Source organism: Blennius ocellaris (assembly GCF_963422515.1).
Source record: "Blennius ocellaris genome assembly, chromosome: 12".
NCBI classification, from domain to species: Eukaryota; Metazoa; Chordata; class Actinopteri; order Blenniiformes; family Blenniidae; genus Blennius; species Blennius ocellaris.
In genome coordinates this window covers 28,218,583-28,240,356 of record NC_137661.1, presented here as the reverse complement: position 1 = coordinate 28,240,356, position 21,774 = coordinate 28,218,583, and the positions used below count along the sequence as shown (strand labels likewise).

At 47.7% G+C, this 21,774-nt stretch overlaps 1 protein-coding gene across 1 annotated transcript in view; it reads right to left on the bottom strand.

Annotated features, from left to right (window-relative positions):
* The window catches only part of LOC308137614 (cyclin-dependent kinase-like 5), a gene marked incomplete at its 3' end in the record, with an annotated part of 35,931 nt that extends 16,498 nt beyond the window's left edge, over positions 1-19,433 (bottom strand). The window contains exons 1-8 of the mRNA XM_080506366.1: positions 19,312-19,433; positions 13,450-13,484; positions 6,414-6,459; positions 6,164-6,300; positions 5,929-6,049; positions 4,243-4,302; positions 1,273-1,363; positions 952-1,141 (exon numbers count right to left, since the gene is read on the bottom strand). Coding sequence (XP_080362492.1) covers positions 952-1,141; positions 1,273-1,363; positions 4,243-4,302; positions 5,929-6,049; positions 6,164-6,300; positions 6,414-6,459; positions 13,450-13,484; positions 19,312-19,375 — 744 coding nt within the window. The 5' untranslated portion in view covers positions 19,376-19,433. The remainder of the gene's footprint in view (positions 1-951; positions 1,142-1,272; positions 1,364-4,242; positions 4,303-5,928; positions 6,050-6,163; positions 6,301-6,413; positions 6,460-13,449; positions 13,485-19,311) is intronic.
* Between the last annotated feature and the right edge of the window lie 2,341 nt (positions 19,434-21,774).

Genomic DNA, 21,774 nt, shown 5'->3' with positions numbered 1-21,774 from the left:
AGTAAATTGTCTGATCGTGCAGCTTCAGGATGTCACTTCACTCAAGGCTTGATTGTGTTAGTCGTGTGATTTCACCCACATTCAATCTTCCTCCGTCAACACTTCATTTAGATGACTATTTTTTTTTTGGGGTCTCACGATTGTGAATTTAGAAAAAAAAAGAAATGTGAAAAAAAAAATGTCCAGAAGCTGTTCTTCTAAACATCACACATTTCCAAGTGTAAGAGAAGAAGCACAACGTGACGAAACCACCGAGTGTCGTCTGGTTCCTCGGCTGAGGACACTGGTTCTTCTCTCACCGGTGTTAAACTGGCCTTTAAGCGTTCCTTCAAATCCACACAAGCACAAGTAATGCGAAGGCAGAAAGTGTTTCCTTCAGCGAGTGCTAACAATAGCCGGGGCTTCATGTAGCGTTCCGCTGTAAAACAACTCCTCCATTTAGGGTATAGACAGAAAATGAAGGGTTCACAGCATTAAGAACGTATCCCCTCGTTTACATCGTCACGTGTCTAAAATTAAAAGAAGACGAATGCGGCGCTCCGGAGAACAGAACCCGTCGTGGGTATTTTGCTGTCAGGCCGACGCAGAAGGGCAATTTGCGAGCTAATAATTATATTCTGGTCTGTGGGCGAGGAGGGGAAGAGAAGGACGACCCAGGTCTGCTGCACCAGCCGAGGACTTCTCGCCGCCTGCCTTCGCGGCGCATACAGGATACATGATACACCATGAGTCACGGCGATCAGTCAGTCACGGCAAAGCAAACCCGGCGAGGCAAGAAGAGAAAGAACAAGCAGAGCGTGTAGAGAGACACAGCAGGGAGGCAAAACAAATAAGGGACGAGTAAGAAGAGAAAGAGGAGGAGGGAGAGAAGGAGGCGGCGGGGGAGAGAGGAGATGGAGATACAGGACGGCGATCGGGGGGGGGGGGGGGGTATCTGGTGGGAGAACCTACCCTCAGGCCGTGGAAGCGAGGGTTGTTGTAGAAGAGCTTCATCTGCTCCGGGGGCAGGGGGCCCAGGACCTTCTGGATGGTGAACAGCTGGTCGATCTCGCTCTCGCCCGGGAACAGAGGCTGGCCGTCGCTCAGCTCGCCCAGGATGCAGCCCACCGACCACATGTCCACCGCCTTCCCGTACGGAGCCCTGGTACCACAGCAACGGCCAAAGCCAAGGTCAATGACCCCCCAGCCTTGGAAGGGGGGGGGGGGGCGTTACAAAAGACAGGAAGTAGATAAAGAGTGGCGGTTCGGGGGGGGGGGGGGGGGGGGGCGTACCCGAGCAGCAGCTCCGGAGAGCGGTACCATCTCGTGGCCACGTACTCGGTGTAGTTGGCATCGGTCCCCTCCGAGAGATTACGAGCAAAACCTGGCAGAGGAAGACGGAGGAAGCAGTGTTGTAGAGCGAGGATGGTTCCGATGTGCCCTACATGCTGACGGATCTAAAAATGATCTGAGCAGGGAGCTTCTCTGGACGCTTCGTTACGCCGGTACGAGATCTGACGGTTCCTCTGGGATCACATGACCCACGGTGACACAAGCGGCGCAACGCCGGTGCCGAAAATACCGTAGTGTGATTTCGCGCCTTTCAGAATTCTAAGCAGAGTTGTGGGTTTTTCCACTTTTGCGGAATGTCGGTGGGGGAACGGCGCCTCAAATAATCAATAATCCTCCAGCCGTTGGTCCTGCAGCAGGAAGAGACGCCGGATCGTCCCGGCTTCACACTTTGTCTCATGTGTTGCTGTGCCACGATGTCACGTCTCGTGAATGTGTTCCTGTCAATCACTACAAACAAAAAGGCAACAAATAGCACATGAACTGTTCCTCAAACTCGTCCGGACGACCTTCCGGAGGGACGACGCTCCAGTCGGCAGACCAACTCCGTCCTGGTCACTCTGGAAAGTGTGTCATAGTGACACCGAGACAAAAGAGCCATTGTTCGGCGGCATTACTGGGACAACTGGAGCGTCGTGCCATTGTTGCTAATCACTTTTCATTTGCCAGCAGAAGTAATGTGATTACTCTTGAAAGAAATGCCTGGCAAGGCGAGACCGTGAGCATGTGAACGAGCCCAGAGGAATCCAGTAAACGATGGTATCGTGGGCCAGCGTGGACCAAGAGAGGCTGCTGGGATGGATTTAAGGGGGGTGAAGAAGAAGGTCCTGAACCTGATCTGAACCTGTCCTGAACCTGTCCTGAACCTGATCTGAACCTGTCCTGAACCTGTCCTGAACCTGTCCTGAACCTGTTCTGAACCTGTTCTGAACCTGATCTGAACCTGATCTGAACCTGTCCTGAACCTGTCCTGAACCTGTCCTGAACCTGTCCTGAACCTGTTCTGAACCTGTTCTGAACCTGATCTGAACCTGTCCTGAACCTGATCTGAACCGGTTCTGAACCTGTCCTGAACCTGTCCTGAACCTGTCCTGAACCTGTTCTGAACTGGTTCTGAACCTGATCTGAACCTGATCTGAACCTGTCCTGAACCTGATCTGAACCGGTTCTGAACCTGATCTGAACCGGTTCTGAACCTGATCTGAACCTGTCCTGAACCTGTCCTGAACCTGTTCTGAACCTGTCCTGAACCTGTTCTGAACCTGATCTGAACTGGTTCTGAACCTGTCCTGAACCTGTCCTGAACCTGTTCTGAACCTGTCCTGAACCTGTTCTGAACCTGATCTGAACTGGTTCTGAACCTGTCCTGAACCTGTCCTGAACCTGATCTGAACCTGATCTGAACCTGTCCTGAACCTGATCTGAACCTGATCTGAACCTGTCGTGAACCTGTCCTGAACCTGATCTGAACCTGATCTGAACCTGTCGTGAACCTGTTCTGAACCTGATCTGAACCTGTCCTGAACCTGTCCTGAACCTGATCTGAACTGGTTCTGAACCTGTCCTGAACCGGTTCTGAACCTGTCCTGAACCGGTCCTGAACCTGTCCTGAACCTGATCTGAACCTGTTCTGAACCGGTTCTGAACCTGTCCTGAACCTGATCTGAACCTGTCCTGAACCTGATCTGAACCTGATCTGAACCTGATCTGAACCTGATCTGAACCTGTCCTGAACCTGATCTGAACCTGTTCTGAACCGGTTCTGAACCTGTCCTGAACCTGATCTGAACCTGTCCTGAACCTGATCTGAACCTGATCTGAACCTGATCTGAACCTGTCGTGAACCTGTCCTGAACCTGATCTGAACCTGATCTGAACCTGTCGTGAACCTGTTCTGAACCTGATCTGAACCTGTCCTGAACCTGTCCTGAACCTGATCTGAACTGGTTCTGAACCTGTCCTGAACCGGTTCTGAACCTGTCCTGAACCGGTCCTGAACCTGTCCTGAACCTGATCTGAACCTGTCCTGAACCGGTTCTGAACCTGTCCTGAACCTGATCTGAACCTGTCCTGAACCGGTCCTGAACCTGTCCTGAACCTGTCCTGAACCTGTCCTGAACCTGATCTGAACCTGTCCTGAACCTGATCTGAACTGGTTCTGAACCTGTCCTGAACCGGTTCTGAACCTGTCCTGAACCTGTCCTGAACCTGTCCTGAACCAGTTCTGAACCTGTCCTGAACCGGTTCTGAATCTGTCCTGAGTTGTCCAGTTGATTGATTGATTTTAAAACGTCCAGTTAATTGATTGATTGATTGATTGATTGATTGATTGATTGATTGATTGATTGATTGATTTTAAAACGTCCAGGTAAACTGGTGCATGGTAATGCAGTTTCCTGGAGCTTCTCGATTCAAGGTTTGGTTTGTTTCTCCACGCCGTTGCCGACGTTCCCGATCAAAACACGGCGGACAGGAAACCGGCGCCGCTCCTGAACGTAAACCTCCACGGCGCCGCCTGGTTGGCCGGGGTCTGTCGTCTCCACGCCGTTGGCTGACATGAGCAGACAGCAGGTCCTCAGTCTCTCACTCCAGATTGCCTGCACGCTGTTGGCAACGCCGCGGTTTACGCCCCCCTCCCCCTCCCCCCCTCCCCCTCCCCCCCCTCTTGTTTTGGTGGCGCCGAGCCGGGATCAGTGTGATCCGGCTCTTGTTTCCCGACACGCTGGGTTAATTGAGACGAGAGTAAAAAGCACAGCGGCGGGTCTGAGGAGGAGCAGCTCCAGGTAACCGGAGGAATTCAGCCTCCTGCTGCAACTCGCGAAGCACCGACTCTACCCAAATATAGCCTCCGATGAAAATACCCTCGTCTACGCCGAGTGGCGGGCAGCGGCGGGGTTTGGTGGAGAGGCTCACCGAAGTCACACAGCTTGAGGACGTCGTCGGAGCTGATGAGGAGGTTTTCTGGCTTTATGTCTGAGGAGGAAGAACACAGATGGAGGAAGACGCCTGAAGGCTCGTCGTTACATCATCACGACCAGCAATGTCTGCTTTCACACTGTGAGGACCCTTTGAATTCTTCCTCTTCTTCCTCATAAGATCAACCGAACGGAGCGTCTCATCACGGCGAAGGTCAAGAGGAACGACAGCTGATCCGTCCAGTCCCTCGAGGACGTTGTCATATTTATGTCTCGTTTCTCCGAAGGCCTTTTTGGGCCCCTGGTACTCCGGCGGTGCCAAGAGCTCACATGGGCCATCTGCTTTCCTGACTCCCTGCCACTGATGCAAACACGTCTCCTCCTTTCTCATCAGTAGGACGAGTCTGACGTCAGGCGACGTTTACAATCTGCACTTTACAAAAGCTTCTCTCAAATCCAATGATCTAAATCTGAACAATGTTTGTGAGAAGCGTGAGAGGCGAGCAGAGATCTGCAGCCTCAACGTGATGATCAGTGTCTTTTCACCGTTCGGTCTGTCAATGGGGGAGGACATCGGACAGAAAGTGGACACTTTGACATCAAACTCATTTGAGGGAGTTGATTTGAGATTTAAAAATTTGAGGGAGCAGAACTCTGAGAACTGAGAACGTTTGAAAAGAACCGACTGGGTTGGAGTTTGTCCAATTTGCAGGAAACACTGTGAGGAGAAAACCGGCGTTCTACTGGGACGCCTCGGTTCCTCTCATACGTTTGGATTTACTTTGACACGAGGAACACAAGATTGAGTTTGAGGCAGTAACTTGGCCTCCTAATTATCCCAAACCTCCATTTAATCAAAGGTCTGAAGAATGTTTGTCGATCCGACATCCAGCAGAATCTCCCCGTCGCCTTCGAACAGCAGGAGGCTGAAGGAGGTCAGAATGTTCTGGACGACCAGTGTGGAGCCAATGAGGGAGACTTTTCTGTCTCACAAACAACGTATGGATCTGTGTTGTTGTGTGACAGAGTCATAATAATAATAATCATAATAATATTAATAAAATAATAATGATAACAATAAAAACAACAACAACAACAATAATAATAACAATACTAATAACAACAACAACAACAACAACAACAATAATAATAATAATAATAATAATAATAATAACAACAACAATAATAATAACAATAATGATAATAATCATAATCATAATCATAATAACAACAACAATAATGATCATAAGAATAAGAATAATGATAACAATAATAATGATAATGATGATAACAACAACAACAATAATGATAATAATAATAACAACGACAACGACAATAACGATAATAATAACAACAACAACAATAATAATAATAACAATAATAATAACAATAATAACAACAATAACAACAACAATAATAATAATAATGGCAACGATAATAATAATAACAATAATAATAACAGTAATAATAATAACAACAACAATAATAATAATGATAATAATAACAATAATAACAACAATAATCATAACAACAATAATAATAACAACAACAATAATAATATCAATAGTAATAACAATAACAGTAATAACAATAATAATAACAATAATAATAATAACAATAATAATAATAATAATAATAATGACAATAATAATAATAACAACAATAATAACAACAACACTCTTACCTCGATGAACAATATCGTGTTTATGGCACCAGTGAATGGCTTTGATTAACTGGAAGATGTAGCTGCGCACTTTTTCAGCAGGAACGCCGTTCGGTAGCTCCTCCAGCAGCTCCAGCATGTTCTAGGAGGGGGATGGGGGGGTGTAGGGGGGGTAGGGGGGGTAGTGCACACACAGAACCACCCAGGTGAGGCGTTGGCGTGGCGGCGCCAGGTAGTGAGGCTCCCCTGGACTCACCTTCTCCACGTACTCAAACACCAGGTAGAGCTTCCCCCTGCGGCGGAACGCCTCCTTCAGCTCCACGATGTTCTCCTGCTTCAGCGTCCGCAGCATCTTCAGCTCCCGCAGCGTCGTCTCCTTGACCTCCTCATTTTCTGCACGGCGGCGAGACGCAAAGCCAAAACGTGTCGGTGAGCGCCGGCGGCGGCGGCGGCGGGAATAAAAACGACTGACCGCTTGAACACGGACAGGACAAGACAGAACTCACCTTCACTGTCCTTGAACTTCTTAATGGCCACGATTTCATTTGTCTCCTGCAAGAGAGACGGAGACGCCTTTCATTGATTCTGCTGATTTGACTCAACGAGACGTGAATTTAGAGACGTAAAGACGGTCGACGTCGTCGCCGCGAGGCTCTTCTGCTTCCCACTCAGTCATAGTTCATTTCATCTTGAAGGAATTAGGTTTATATTTGAGGCAAAATCATATTAAAAATGCAGCGCAGACAAACGAGTCACTGGAAAAATCAACTTGTGATTCCGCACGGTGCGATTGAGACGGAGCCTCGTGGGGCGAGGGAATGAGAAAACACAGAGTCGGCAGATTCCCAGATGTTCGGAACATCAGCCGAGATTCTTTCTCGCCAACGTCTCGACGGGAAAACGTCAAGTTCCAAATACGTCACGTCGTTTATCGTGAGGCTTTTCCTGTCCGTGTGAAGTGACGGCGCTCTGTTCCGAGAGCTTCCGATCAGAATATTATATTATAATATATTACCGCTAATATTCCGCAGGTGAGGGGCGTGGCCTCCACCTTCCAGTGCTTCACTGGAAAAGATCCAACGGGTTGTTTGTTTGTTTGAACATAAAATATTTTACATGTTAAAATTCCAGGTAGAAGAAGGAAATTATTATTATTATTATTCTAAGTTCAGGACGAGACAGAACACCTTCTGAAACTTTCTATTCTAATCCGGTTCCTTTGAATTCTGTTGCATCGTAACACAAAACAAGGTCAAACTAGGAATTAAAGCCAGGAAACATTGGAAAAGTGAGTCTGTCTGTCTCTTGGTGTCGTTCTGAGTGAAAGACGCTCCTCCACCCGTCCTGCTCCTCCACCCGTCCTGCTCCTCCACCCGTCCTGCTCCTCCACGTGTCCTAGTTACCGTTCAGTGTTTCTGCCCGTGGCTCAGAGCCGTCCTCCACTTTCTACCTACCCTACCCACCCACCCACCCACCCACCTACCTACCCTACCCTACCCACCTACCTCACTACCTACCTACCTACCCACCCACCCACCCACCCACCCACCCACCTACCTACCCTACCCTACCCACCTACCTACCTACCCTACCCTACCCACCCACCCACCTACCTACCCTACCCACCTACCTACCCACCCACCTACCTACCTACCCTACCCTACCCACCCACCCACCTACCTACCCTACCCACCCACCTACCCTACCCACCCACTCACCTACCCACCTACCTACCCACCTACCTACCCTACCTACCTACCTACCTACCCTACCTACCTACCTACCTACCCACCCACCTACCCACCTACCTACCTACCCACCTACCTACCCACCTACCTACCCTACCTACCTACCTACCTACCTACCCACCTACCTACCCTACCTACCTACCCTACCTACCCACCTACCTACCCACCTACCTACCCTACCTACCTACCTACCCACCTACCTACCCACCTACCTACCTACCTACCCACCTACCTACCCTACCCACCTACCTACCCACCTACCTACCCTACCTACCTACCCTACCCACCTACCTACCCTACCCACCTACCTACCTACCTACCCACCTACCTACCCTACCCACCTACCTACCTACCTACCTACCTACCTACCCACCCACCTACCTACCCTACCTACCCACCTACCTACCTACCCACCCACCTACCTACCCTACCTACCCTACCTACCCACCTACCTACCTACCCACCCACCTACCTACCTACCTACCCACCTACCTACCCTACCTACCTACCTACCTACCCACCTACCTACCCTACCCACCTACCTACCTACCTACCTACCTACCTACCCACCCACCTACCTACCTACCTACCTACCCACATACCCACCTACCTACCCACCTACCCTACCCACCCACCCACCTACCCTACTCACCCACCTACCTACCTACCCTACCTACCCACCTACCTACCCTACCAATCCACCTCACCTCCCTCCCTCCCTCCCTCCCTCAATCCCAGGTAGAAAATGTCTCTCCATACGTCGGCCAGGAGCCGCGCAGACAGAGCCAGCTCTCCCTGTACGGTGGTTGAGGGTTGCCATGGCAACGGCCAGACAAGGAGTCGTTGTACTGGACTGCAAGGTGTTTGCAGGGTTTGGACGAGGTTGTTCAGACGTTCTGCTCCACGTTGACCAGGAGGAACGTTTCTGTCCAGATGTTCTCGAGGTTCCTGGTACTTCTGACTCTACGGTTCCCGACTCTCACAACGATTCTGTCAACGGAACGTTAGCGATCAGAACCGGAGTTCTGTCCACAACCATGAAATGTGTTTGTTTCTTAACAACAAACTCTGGATCTCCGCGTGAGACGTGCTTTCTCTCTTCAAACTGGGATTTAGCTGCTCAGCGGCGCCTCCAGTGGTCAAACACTGTTAATGCAATCAAACTCATTCAAAAATGTTATGAGATGAGATCATCACATAACAAGAAATTCCAAAAGACTAATCCGTCAATAACTAGTATTATTGATTCTCTCCATTTATTTCCTTTTCCTTTTTAAGGGACGACGAAAACTTTCACACTCGGATGGGAAACGTGTCTCCGTCGTCCACTCCGTCCTTCTCTGGACCACAATGGACCACATTAGACCACATTAGACCAGATTGGACCCCATTAGACCACACTGGACCACATTAGACCACATTAGACCCCATTAGACCACATTGGACCACATTGGACCACATTAGACCACATTAGACCACATTGGACCACATTGGACCACATTAGACCACATTAGACCACATTGGACCACATTGGACCACATTGGACCACATTAGACCACATTAGACCACATTGGACCACATTGGACCACATTGGACCACATTGGACCACATTAGACCACATTGGACCACATTGGACCACATTAGACCACATTAGACCACATTGGACCACACTGGACCACATTAGACCACACAGACCCGCCCCGGCTCAGGTGACCCAGTTCCCCGTCCTGGTTCCTCTCCTGACCCAGTTTCTTTCTCTGGCAGCAAAAAATAGTTTCTTCAAACGCCTGACAGGGTTTTTCCTCCGTCCACTAGATAACTGCCTCTTTATGAAAACTACATTCAATAGGTCTACATGTTACTGAAAACTACACTCAATAGGTCTACATGAAATCTACATTAAATAGGTCTGCATGTTACTGATATCTATACTAAATAGGTCTACATGAAATCTACATTAAATAGGTCTGCATGTTACTGATATCTATACTAAATAGGTCTACATGAAATCTACATTAAATAGGTCTGCATGTTACTGCTCAGATTAATAAATAATAAAATGTAGTCAGATTACATCGGTACCAGGATCCAGAGAAACACCATCGAGGTTCAAACGGCATGAAAGCAAAAGACAATAAGTAAAGGAACACTGAGACATTGAGACATTGAGACATTGAGACATTGAGACGTTGAGACGTTGAGACGGAGACGTTGAGACGTTGAGACAGAGACATTGAGATGTTGACGGAGACGTTAAGACATTGAAACATTGAGACATTGAGACGTTGAGACTGAGACGTTGAGACATTGAGATGTTGAGACGGAGACGTTGAGACGTTGAGACAGAGACATTGAGACATTGAGATGTTGAGACGGAGACGTTGAGACGGAGACGTTGAGACGTTGAGACAGAGACATTGAGACATTGAAACATTGAGACATTGAGACGTTGAGACTGAGACATTGAGACGTTGAGACATTGAGACGTTGAGACAGAGACATTGAGACATTGAGACAGAGACATTGGGACATTGAGACTGAGACATTGAGACTGAGACATTGAGATGGAGACATTGAGATGTTGAGACGGAGACATTGAGACAGAGGCATTGAGATGGAGAAATTGAGACGTTGAGACGGAGACATTGAGACATTGAGATGGAGACATTGAGACGGAGACATTGAAACGTTGAGATGGAGACATTGAGAGATTGAGATGTTGAGACGGAGACATTGAGACATTGAGATGGAGACATTGAGACGTTGAGACGTTGAGACGGAGACATTGAGACATTGAGATGGAGACATTGAGACGTTGAGACGGAGACATTGAGCATGCTAGGTTTGCTAACCGCTACATAGCAGCAGCTTTAACTCCTCTGTGACTCGTAAACACTGGAGTGACTGTGGAATCCTGGGAAGTGCAGGAGAGGAAGAGCAGAAAAGTTAACTGCGGTTCTCAAAACTACACAAAGCAGGTCGTCATGGAAACGCGACGCTACGAAAGGGGTCAATGGAGACTCTCCTGGGACCACACCCTCTCCCGAGGCCACACCCTCTCCCGAGACCACAACCTCTTCAGAGGCCACACCCTCTTCCGAGGCCACAACCTCTCCCGAGGCCACACCCTCTCCCGAGACCACACCCTCCCCCGAGACCACACCCTCTCCCGAGACCACACCCTCTCCCGAGGCCACACCCTCCCCCGAGACCACACCCCTCCTGAGGCCACACCCTCTCCCGAGACCACACCCTCTCCCGAGACCACACCCTCCCCCGAGGCAACAGCCTCTCCTGAGGCCACACCCTCTCCTGAGGCCACACCCTCCCCTGAGGCCACACCCTCCCCTGAGGCCACACCCTCTTCCGAGGCCACACCCTCTCCCGAGGCCACACCCTCTCCTGAGGCCACACCCTCTCCCGAGACCACAACCTCTTCAGAGGCCACACCCTCTTCCGAGGCCACAACCTCTCCCGAGGCCACACCCTCTCCCGAGACCACACCCTCCCCCGAGGCCACACCCTCTCCCGAGGCCACACCCTCTTCCGAGGCCACACCCTCTCCTCAGACCACACCCTCCCCCGAGGCCACACCCTCTCACGAGGCCACACCCCCTCCATCATTCCTAAAGCAGACTATATTCAGGATCCAGTGGGTTCCAGTTGAACCAGAGGATCAACGAGTCTCCAAACAGCCGCTGCTTTTCCCAGAACAACCGATAATCAACAACGAATCAGAAAACCGTCCGTCGTCACTGAACACTTGTCGAGTCCAACTTCACACAGGAAGTGACCCCAGAACCAAAACCCTCTAAATGACACCCCGAGTCCGTCGGAACGCGTCAGAAGAACCTTCCTGAACCGGTTCCCACAGAGACTCTGACGAAGGCACTCGTCTATTTCCATCCCGTCTATATTTGGCCCCCCACACGTCTTCCCGGGCTCAATTATTCCGCTTAAACACACGCGTCGTATAAAAGCTCATTTGAGGGGCGTGCTCTGCTGGATGAAGTGTCACAACCAGCAGCTGCAGCGTCCAGCGACTGTCGGTGTGGATTCACACAGTCGGCCTTTAGAAAAGACAACCTGTCAGCTGATCCACTCTCACAACACGAGATCCGCCGGACGCGTCGGTCCTCACTGATCTGCAGCCGGACGCTTCGTCCTCCGCCGGTAAAGTCGCCAGCAGATGTTCCATCAAAAGTGCAGCGTTGTTGTGTTTCCAGGCAGCGCCAGGGAAAACGTCTTTGTATTTTACGGCACAGTAGAACAGAGTTCTTCACCCTCTGGTGTTTCCTCCAGGTCGTCAGCTGAGCCGGGGGAAATGATCACATTTCACATTTTGTTCTAAAAAAAACCTTTGCTCTCACAGCGACAGTGTGTTGCAGAGTAATCATGTATAAATACTCTTCACCACTAGAGGGCAGCACAGAACTTTGCCGGTGAAATGTAAAGTGACAGACGTCAGTGTGGTTCATCTCCACCTCCTGCTACCATCTTGTATCAAAGTACTGTGTCAGTGACAGTGATGGAGAAGTTTTTGAAAACCAGGATCTCAGCTCTTCATCCATCAGGTCCAGGTTTCACACTGAGGGAGGCACTATTAAAAAAGTCCTTGCTTTCTGGATTTACTGGATTCCTGTTGATAAAACTTTGATGAGAAAGACTTTATATTGTTAATAGAGGCTACAGAGTTTTATTTTAACATTTTCAGGTGGTGGTGTGACTCCAGATGTTTTTCTTCCAGATGTCCAGGAACACTGATTGATCAGATTTTCATCAATTCTCACAAATCTGTCTTTCATAGTGCTGGAAGTTCCTGAACACTGTGGTGGTGAGTCCTCCTGCTGCGAAGCCAAGGACAGACTGAGACACAGAGACACACAGAGACACACAGAGACAGAGACACACATAGACACAGAGAGACAGAGAGACACACAGACACTGAGACACAGAGAGAGAGACACAGACAGACAGAGACACAGAGACACAGAGAGACAGAGACACAGAGAGACAGAGACAGAGAGACAGAGACAGACAGACACATAACCACCAAGCATTTTCTCTCTGTTGATAAAGTATTTTATCAGTAATTTGCTGATTGTGACTCCGAGAAGGAAGATTCCTCCAGCGCTCTACTTTACGTGATGCACCTGAACGCATCATTGCCGTCAGCCACCTGGAGCTCCTGACAGGAAGCAGCACAAGACGAGTTCCCCAGGAGCACTAATGTCACTTTGAAGACCAGTTCTGGAGAAGCAGAGGCTAAAAACTGCAGGTTTCTACACGAGGAAGTAGAATCTGGAGGCTTGAAGCCCGTTAAACCATAAAAACACATGAATGAGCCTCGTCGTGTTGTAAAAGCTGCAGAGTTCAAAGCGTTTAGGAAAAAAGTTGTGGCTTATAGTCTGGAAAATACGGTAATATCGTCTGGACTAATATCAACTGATGAAACCGGCAGGTCGGAACAAAACAATCTTAGAACCTCTCAGTGGGTCCTTCACTTAAAATACACCATTTCTCACTTTGTTCTCACTTTTCAACTGAAAGTTCACATTGAGCCTCATTAATTATCAATACGATAATAATCTGCATGTTTTTCTCCCTCGTGTCCAAATACATGGAGAAATCCTGCTCACGTGTAAAATGAACAACTAGAAAATGAGACTGACTGAATTCAGACGAGGACGTCAACAAAAAACAAAACGTCATATATTTTTCTGAAACCTTTGTTTGTTTTCTTATTTAACTTTTTTTTTTTTTTTTTCATAAAACACAATAAAGCGTTCATTACCTTGTGTCGGCACTTCAGAACGACACCATAGGCCCCTGAAACACAAGCAAACACACAATTAACTACATTTTCCTTCACTGACATTATTATGGTCTGAGCACTGAAAGAGTAAAGATTATTATCATTATTATTATTATTAATATTATTATCATTATTATTATTATCATTATTATTATTATTATCATTATTATTAATATTATCATTATTATTATTATCATTATTATTATCATTATTATTATTATTATTATTATCATTATTATTAATATTATTATTATCATTATTATTATTATCATTATTATTATCATTATTATTATTATTATTATCATCATTATTATTATCATTATTATCATTATTATTATTATTATTATCATTATTATTATCATTATTATCATTATTATTATTATCATTATTATTATCATTATTATTATCATTATTATTATCATCATTCTTATTATTATCATTATTATTATCATTATTATTATCATTATTATTATCATTATTATTATTATCATTATTATTATCATTATTATTATCATTATCATTATCATTATTATTATCATTATTATTATTATCATTATTATTATCATTATTATTATTATCATTATTATTATCATTATTATTATCATTATCATTATCATTATTATTATTATCATTATTATCATTATTATTATTATCATTATTATTATCATTATTATTATTATCATTATTATTATTATTATTATCATTATCATTATTATTATCATTATTATTATTATCATTATTATTATCATTATTATTATCATTATTATTATTATCATTATTATTATCATTATTATTATTATTATACCTCTTTACTTCTTTATTAAGGGAAAGTGTGTAAACGTACGTCACGAAGCGTCACTGGCCGCCGAACAACGTTTATGTATTGTCATCAATAATCCACGTACTTTATAGATATAAAGAAACTAGATCTGAGCTGGACGACATTCAAGAAAGAAGCTTTTAATGTCGCGTTGTTGACTAATAAACACTTTCTGAATTTCCCTCGAGCATTTCGGCATTCCATTCTGTCAAATTTTATTTTGAAATGGCACTTCCTGTCTGGCAGTGGAGAAGCCTGAGGGTGGAGAAGCGTGAGAGTGGACAAGTCTGAGAGTGGAGAAACCTGATGGTGGAGAAGCGTGAGAGTGGAGAAGCCTGAGGGTGGAGAAGCCTGAGAGTGGAGAAGCTTGAGGGTGGAGAAACCTGATGGTGGAGAAGCGTGAGGGTGGAGAAGCGTGAGGGTGGAGAAGCGTGAAAGTGGAGAAGCGTGAGAGTGGAGAAACCTGAGGGAGGAGAAGCCTGAGGGAGGACAAGCGTGAGAGTGGAGAAGACGGAGAGTGGAGAAGTCTGAGAATGGAGAAACCTGAGGGTGGAGAAACCTGATGGTGGAGAAGCATGAGAGTGGAGAAGCCTGAGGGAGGAGAAACCTGATGGTGGAGAAGCATGAGAGTGGAGAAGCCTGAGGGAGGAGAAACCTGATGGTGGAGAAGCATCAGAGTGGAGAAGCCTCAGGGTGGAGAAGTCTGAGAATGGAGAAGCCTGAGGGGGGAGAAGTCTGAGAATGGAGAAGCCTGAGGGAGGAGAAGCGTGAGAGTGGAGAAGTCTGAGAATGGAGAAGCCTGATGGTGGAGAAGCATGAGAGTGGAGAAGCCTGAGGGTGGAGAAGCCTGAGAGTGGAGAAGCTTGAGGGTGGAGAAACCTGATGGTGGAGAAGCGTGAGAGTGGAGAAGCGTGAGGGTGGAGAAGCGTGAGGATGGAGAAGCGTGAAAGTGGAGAAGCGTGAGAGTGGAGAAACCTGAGGGAGGAGAAGCCTGAGGGAGGAGAAACGGGAGAGTGGAGAAGCCGGAGGGTGGAGAAGTCTGAGAATGGAGAAACCTGAGGGTGGAGAAACCTGATGGTGGAGAAGCATGAGAGTGGCGAAGCCTGAGGGAGGAGAAACCTGATGGTGGAGAAGCATGAGAGTGGAGAAGCCTGAGGGTGGAGAAACCTGATGGTGGAGAAGCGTGAGAGTGGAGAAGCGTGAGGGTGGAGAAGCGTGAGAGTGGAGAAGCGTGAGAGTGGAGAAGCGTGAGGGTGGAGAAGCGTGAAAGTGGAGAAGCGTGAGAGTGGAGAAACCTGAGGGAGGAGAAGCCTGAGGGAGGAGAAACGTGAGAGTGGAGACGCCTGAGAGGTGAGAAGCCTGAGGGAGGACAAGTGTGAGAGTGGAGAAGCATGAGAGTGGAGAAGCCGGAGGGTGGAGAAGTCTGAGAATGGAGAAACCTGAGGGTGGAGAAACCTGATGGTGGAGAAGCATGAGAGTGGAGAAGCCTGAGGGAGGAGAAACCTGATGGTGGAGAAGCATGAGAGTGGAGAAGCCTGAGGGAGGAGAAGTGTGAGAGTGGAGAAGCCTGAGGGAGGACAAGCGTGAGAGTGGAGAAGCCGGAGGGTGGAGAAGTCTGAGAATGGAGAAACCTGAGGGTGGAGAAACCTGATGGTGGAGAAGCATGAGAGTGGAGAAGCCTGAGGGAGGAGAAACCTGATGGTGGAGAAGCATGAGAGTGGAGAAGCCTGAGGGAGGAGAAGTGTGAGAGTGGAGAAGCCTGATGGTGGAGAAGCGTGAGAGTGGAGAAGCCTGAGGGTGGAGAAGTCTGAGAATGGAGAAGCCTGAGGGGGGAGAAGTCTGAGAATGGAGAAGCCTGATGGTGGAGAAGCGTGAGAGTGGACAAGTCTGAGAGTGGAGAAGTCTGAGAGTGGAGAAGCGTGAGAGTGGAGAAGCCTGAGGGTGGAGAAGCCTGATGGTGGAGAAGCGTGAGAGTGGATAAGTCTGAGGGTGGAGAAGTCTGAAAGTTGAGAAGCCTGAGAGTGGAGAAGACTGAGAGTGGAGAAGACTGAGAGTGGAGAAGCCTGATGGTGGAGAAGCGTGAGAGTGGAGAACTCTGAGGGTGGAGGTCCTGCAGCCACACACTCTTGGAGAACTTGGAGGAATCACACATGCGACTGTAAAAACGGCGGAACGGCGCCACCTGTGAATTTGCAGCTTTAATTATTTATTTAAATTCCAGCAGAATCACCTTGAAAAACCTGTCAGGTTGACCTCCAGTCGTAAATAAACACAGATTAGGTGCATTTGGTGATTTGTCAACAACGACGCCAACAAGTAGAACAACAATTTAAAAAAATACTTGTGAAAAAAAGTCACATTTCCAGTGTTTTTCTACCAAACGGAGGTGAATAAAGGGAAAAAGACAGTTTCCTCTATAAAAGGGCCGGTGGCTCAGAAAGTAGGACACGAGTGTTGGCGAGCTGCTGTAGCTCTGATGCTATCGACCCTGGCACACACACACACACACACACACACACACACACACACACACACACACACACACGATGATAAATGGATGTGAGCTCCTCCACAGACAGCAGAAGTGATCTCTGCTCTCTAAAACAACATTTATGTGATTTAAATATTTGAAGGAGCTTTAATATTTAACGACTTGACGACCGGCTGCTTGAACTTCACGCCTGACAACGTTTTCAGAAACGTCCCATTAGCGGGACTGTAAATCAACAAAAACGCACAAATGGGAATTAAGACTTGGTTTCTGAGTGGATTTGAATAAAATGTAGATATTCTATAGTTTCTCTGCTCATCCTGTGTTGTTGGGAATCAAACAATCCAGACGCTTTATTGTAAACAAACAATCATAAGACGACGTCATTTAGTAGAAACCAGTTTAACTGAAACCAGGAGATCAAAGTCTCAGTGTTTCCTCTTTGTCAACGATGACGTAACATCCAGTGTTTGTATTTAACGCTTTGAAGTGAATCGTTAACAAAACGACTGACCTCAAGATCACCGACGGAAAATCTATGATGCTGCATCAGAGTGGAGCGACAAACCTCCACCTCATGGTTCCCTGGTGCTCTAGAACTGCTCTAGAACTGTGCTCTAGAACTGTGCTCTAGAACTGTGTCCAGGAACTGTGCCCTAGAACTGTGCCCTAGAACTGTGTTCTAGAACTGTGCTCTAGAACTGCTCTAGAACTGTGTCCAGGAACTGTGTCCAGGAACTGTGCCCTAGAACTGTGCCCTAGAACTGTGCCCTATAACTGTGCCCTAGAGCTGTGTTCTTGAACTGTGCCCTAGAACTGTGCCCTAGAACTGTGCCCTAGAACTGTGCCCTAGAACTGTGCCCTATAACTGTGCCCTAGAGCTGTGTTCTTGAACTGTGCCCTAGAACTGTGCCCTAGAACTGTGCTCTAGTACTGTGCTCTAGAACTGCTCTAGAACTGTGCCCTTGAACTGTGTCCTAGAACTGTGCCCTAGAACTGTGCCCTAGAACTGTGTTCTAGAACTGTGCCCTATAACTGTGCCCTAGAGCTGTGTTCTTGAACTGTGCCCTAGAACTGTGCCCTAGAACTGTGCTCTAGTACTGTGCTCTAGAACTGCTCTAGAACTGTGCCCTAGAACTGTGTCCTAGAGCTGTGTTCGAGAACTGTGTTCTTGAACTGTGTCCTAGAACTGTGTCCTAGAGCTGTGTTCGAGAACTGTGTTCTTGAACTGTGTCCTAGAACTGTGTCCTAGAACTGTGTCCTAGAGCTGTGTTCGAGAACTGAGTTCTTGAACTGTGTCCTAAAACTGTGCCCTAGAACTGTGTCCTAGAACTGTGCCCTAGAACTGTGTCCTAGAACTGTGTCCTAGAGCTGTGTCCTAGAACTGTGTCCTAGAGCTGTGTTCGAGAACTGTGTTCGAGAACTGTGTTCTTGAATTGTGCCCTAGAACTGTGCCCTAGAACTGTGTTCGAGAACTGTGTTCTTGAACTGTGTTCTTGAACTGTGTCCTAGAACTGTGTCCTAGAACTGTGTCCTAGAGCTGTGTTCGAGAACTGTGTTCGAGAACTGTGTTCTTGAATTGTGCCCTAGAACTGTGCCCTAGAACTGTGCCCTAGAACTGTGCCCTAGAACTGTGTTCAAGTACTGTGCCCTAGAACTGTGTCCTAGAACTGTGTCCTAGGTATGGAGGTTCTCACCTCAGGGCTGCTGCCACTTCAAATCAGTGGCTCCGAGCAGAAAAACACAAAGTGGCGTCTGATGACGTCTTTTCAGGGGAATTTCACCGTCAACCCTTCCTGTGCTGTTGCTTTTGGAGAAACATGCCTTTTAGTGGCTTTTTAGAGCCTTTTAGAGCCTTTTAGTGGCTTTTAGAGCCTTTTAGTGCTTTTTAGAGCCTTTTAGTGGCTTTTAGAGCCTTTTAGAGCCTTTTAGTGGCTTTTAGTGCCTTTTAGTGCTTTTTAGAGCCTTTTAGTGGCTTTTAGAGCCTTTTAGTGCTTTTTAGAGCCTTTTAGTGGCTTTTAGAGCCTTTTAGAGCCTTTTAGTGGCTTTTAGTGCCTTTTAGTGGCTTTTAGAGCCTTTTAGAGCCTTTTAGTGGCTTTTAGAGCCTTTTAGTGGCTTTTAGAGCCTTTTAGTGGCTTTTAGTGCCTTTTAGTGGCTTGTAGTGGCTTTTAGTGCCTTTTAGTGGCTTTTAGAGCCTTTTAGAGCCTTTTAGTGGCTTTTAGTGCCTTTTAGTGGCTTTTAGAGCCTTTTAGAGCCTTTTAGTGGCTTTTAGAGCCTTTTAGTGGCTTTTAGTGCCTTTTAGTGGCTTGTAGTGGCCTCGCTCACCAACTGGATTAAAAACAATCAAATGATTATCACTTAAAAGCCAGACCACAAAGCTGTGTGTGTGTGTGTGTGTGTGTGTGTGTGTGTGTGTGTGTGTGTGTGTGTGTGTGTGTGTGTGTGTGTGTGTGTGTGTGTGTGTGTGTGTGTGTGTGTGTGTTTAGTGAAACAGAATGAAAACAGAACAAGCGTTTCATTGGTCTCTCACCTTCACCCACAATCCCAAGGACTTCAAATTTATTCATCACATCACCGATGTCAGGGAGCTTCATGAAGTCAAAAGGTGTGAAGAGTGCCGGGGGGGGTGGGGCTCAGGCTCCGGGGCCGGGGGGGCCGGGGGGGGGAGGGGGGGTCCGCTGTCGCCCACTGCCCGCCATCATGTCCCCCACATCCCTCGTCTGGTGGCGCCGCCTCGCCTGCACAGGAAGCACACGGCACATTGAGGCACAGCTGGTCCACCTGCAGGGGAGCATGGAGAGCTGCTGAGGCCACGCCCACACTGCTGAGGCCACGCCCACACTGCTGAGGAGGTGGAGCCTCACCAGGAGCCTCACTCGGAGCCTCACCAACAGGACTGTCTCTCCAAACAGGACTGTCTCACCACCAAACAGGACTGTCTCACCACCAAACAGGACTGTCTCTCCAAACAGGACTGTCTCACCACCAAACAGGACTGTCTCTCCAAACAGGACTGTCTCACCACCAAACAGGACTGTCTCTCCAAACAGGACTGTCTCACCACCAAACAGGACTGTCTCTCCAAACAGGACTGTCTCTCCAAACAAGACTGTCTCTCCAAACAGGACTGTCTCTCCAAACAGGACTGTCTCACCACCAAACAGGACTGTCTCACCAACAGGACTGTCTCTCCAAACAAGACTGTCTCTCCAAACAGGACTGTCTCTCCAAACAGGACTGTCTCACCACCAAACAGGACTGTCTCTCCAAACAGGACTGTCTCTCCAAACAGGACTGTCTCACCACCAAACAGGACTGTCTCACCACCAAACAGGACTGTCTCACCAAACAGGACTGTCTCACCACCAAACAGGACTGTCTCACCAAACAGGACTGTCTCACCACCAAACAGGACTGTCTCACCAAACAGGACTGTCTCACCAACAGGACTGTCTCACCACCAAACAAGACTGTCTCTCCAAACAGGACTGTCTCACCACCAAACAGGACTGTCTCACCACCAAACAAGACTGTCTCACCACCAAACAAGTCTCACCAACAGGACTGTCTCACCACCAAACAAGTCTCACCAAACAGGACTGTCTCACCACCAAACAAGACTGTCTCACCACCAAACAAGTCTCACCAAACAGTCTATTTCATTCTCTGGTTCAGTCTCTGGTTCAGTCTCTGGTTCAGTCTCTGGTTCAGTCTCTCTGGTTCAGTCTCTCTGGTTCAGTCTCTGGTTCAGTCTCTGGTTCAGTCTCTGGTTCAGTCTCTCTGGTTCAGTCTCTGGTTCAGTCTCTGGTTCAGTCTCTCTGGTTCAGTCTCTCTGGTTCAGTCTCTCTGGTTCAGTCTCTGGTTCAGTCTCTGGTTCAGTCTCTCTGGTTCAGTCTCTGGTTCAGTCTCTGGTTCAGTCTCTCTGGTTCAGTCTCTCTGGTTCAGTCTCTGGTTCAGTCTCTGGTTCAGTCTCTCTGGTTCAGTCTCTGGTTCAGTCTCTCTGGTTCAGTCTCTCTGGTTCAGTCTCTGGTTCAGTCTCTGGTTCAGTCTCTCTGGTTCAGTCTCTCTGGTTCAGTCTCTGGTTCAGTCTCTGGTTCAGTCTCTCTGGTTCAGTCTCTCTGGTTCAGTCTCTCTGGTTCAGTCTCTGGTTCAGTCTCTGGTTCAGTCTCTGGTTCAGTCTCTCTGGTTCAGTCTCTGGTTCAGTCTCTCTGGTTCAGTCTCTCTGGTTCAGTCTCTGGTTCAGTCTCTGGTTCAGTCTCTCTGGTTCAGTCTCTCTGGTTCAGTCTCTGGTTCAGTCTCTGGTTCAGTCTCTCTGGTTCAGTCTCTCTGGTTCAGTCTCTGGTTCAGTCTCTCTGGTTCAGTCTCTCTGGTTCAGTCTCTCTGGTTCAGTCTCTGGTTCAGTCTCTGGTTCAGTCTCTCTGGTTCAGTCTCTCTGGTTCAGTCTCTCTGGTTCAGTCTCTGGTTCAGTCTGGTTCAGTCTCTGGTTCAGTCTCTCTGGTTCAGTCTCTGGTTCAGTCTCTGGTTCAGTCTCTGGTTCAGTCTCTCTGGTTCAGTCTCTGGTTCAGTCTCTGGTTCAGTCTCTCTGGTTCAGTCTCTCTGGTTCAGTCTCTCTGGTTCAGTCTCTGGTTCAGTCTGGTTCAGTCTCTGGTTCAGTCTCTCTGGTTCAGTCTCTCTGGTTCAGTCTCTGGTTCAGTCTCTGGTTCAGTCTCTCTGGTTCAGTCTCTCTGGTTCAGTCTCTCTGGTTCAGTCTCTGGTTCAGTCTGGTTCAGTCTCTGGTTCGAGTCTCTCTGGTTCAGTCTCTGAGTTCAGTCTCTCTGGTTCAGTCTCTGGTTCAGTCTCTGGTTCAGTCTCTGTTCAGTCTCTCTGGTTCAGTCTCTGGTTCAGTCTCTGGTTCAGTCTCTCTGGTTCTGGACCAAGAAAAAAAAAAAGGAAGGAAGAAACACAAAAAAGCAGAGCACCAAAATAAATGGTGTCCCAGAGTAGGAGGAGGAAG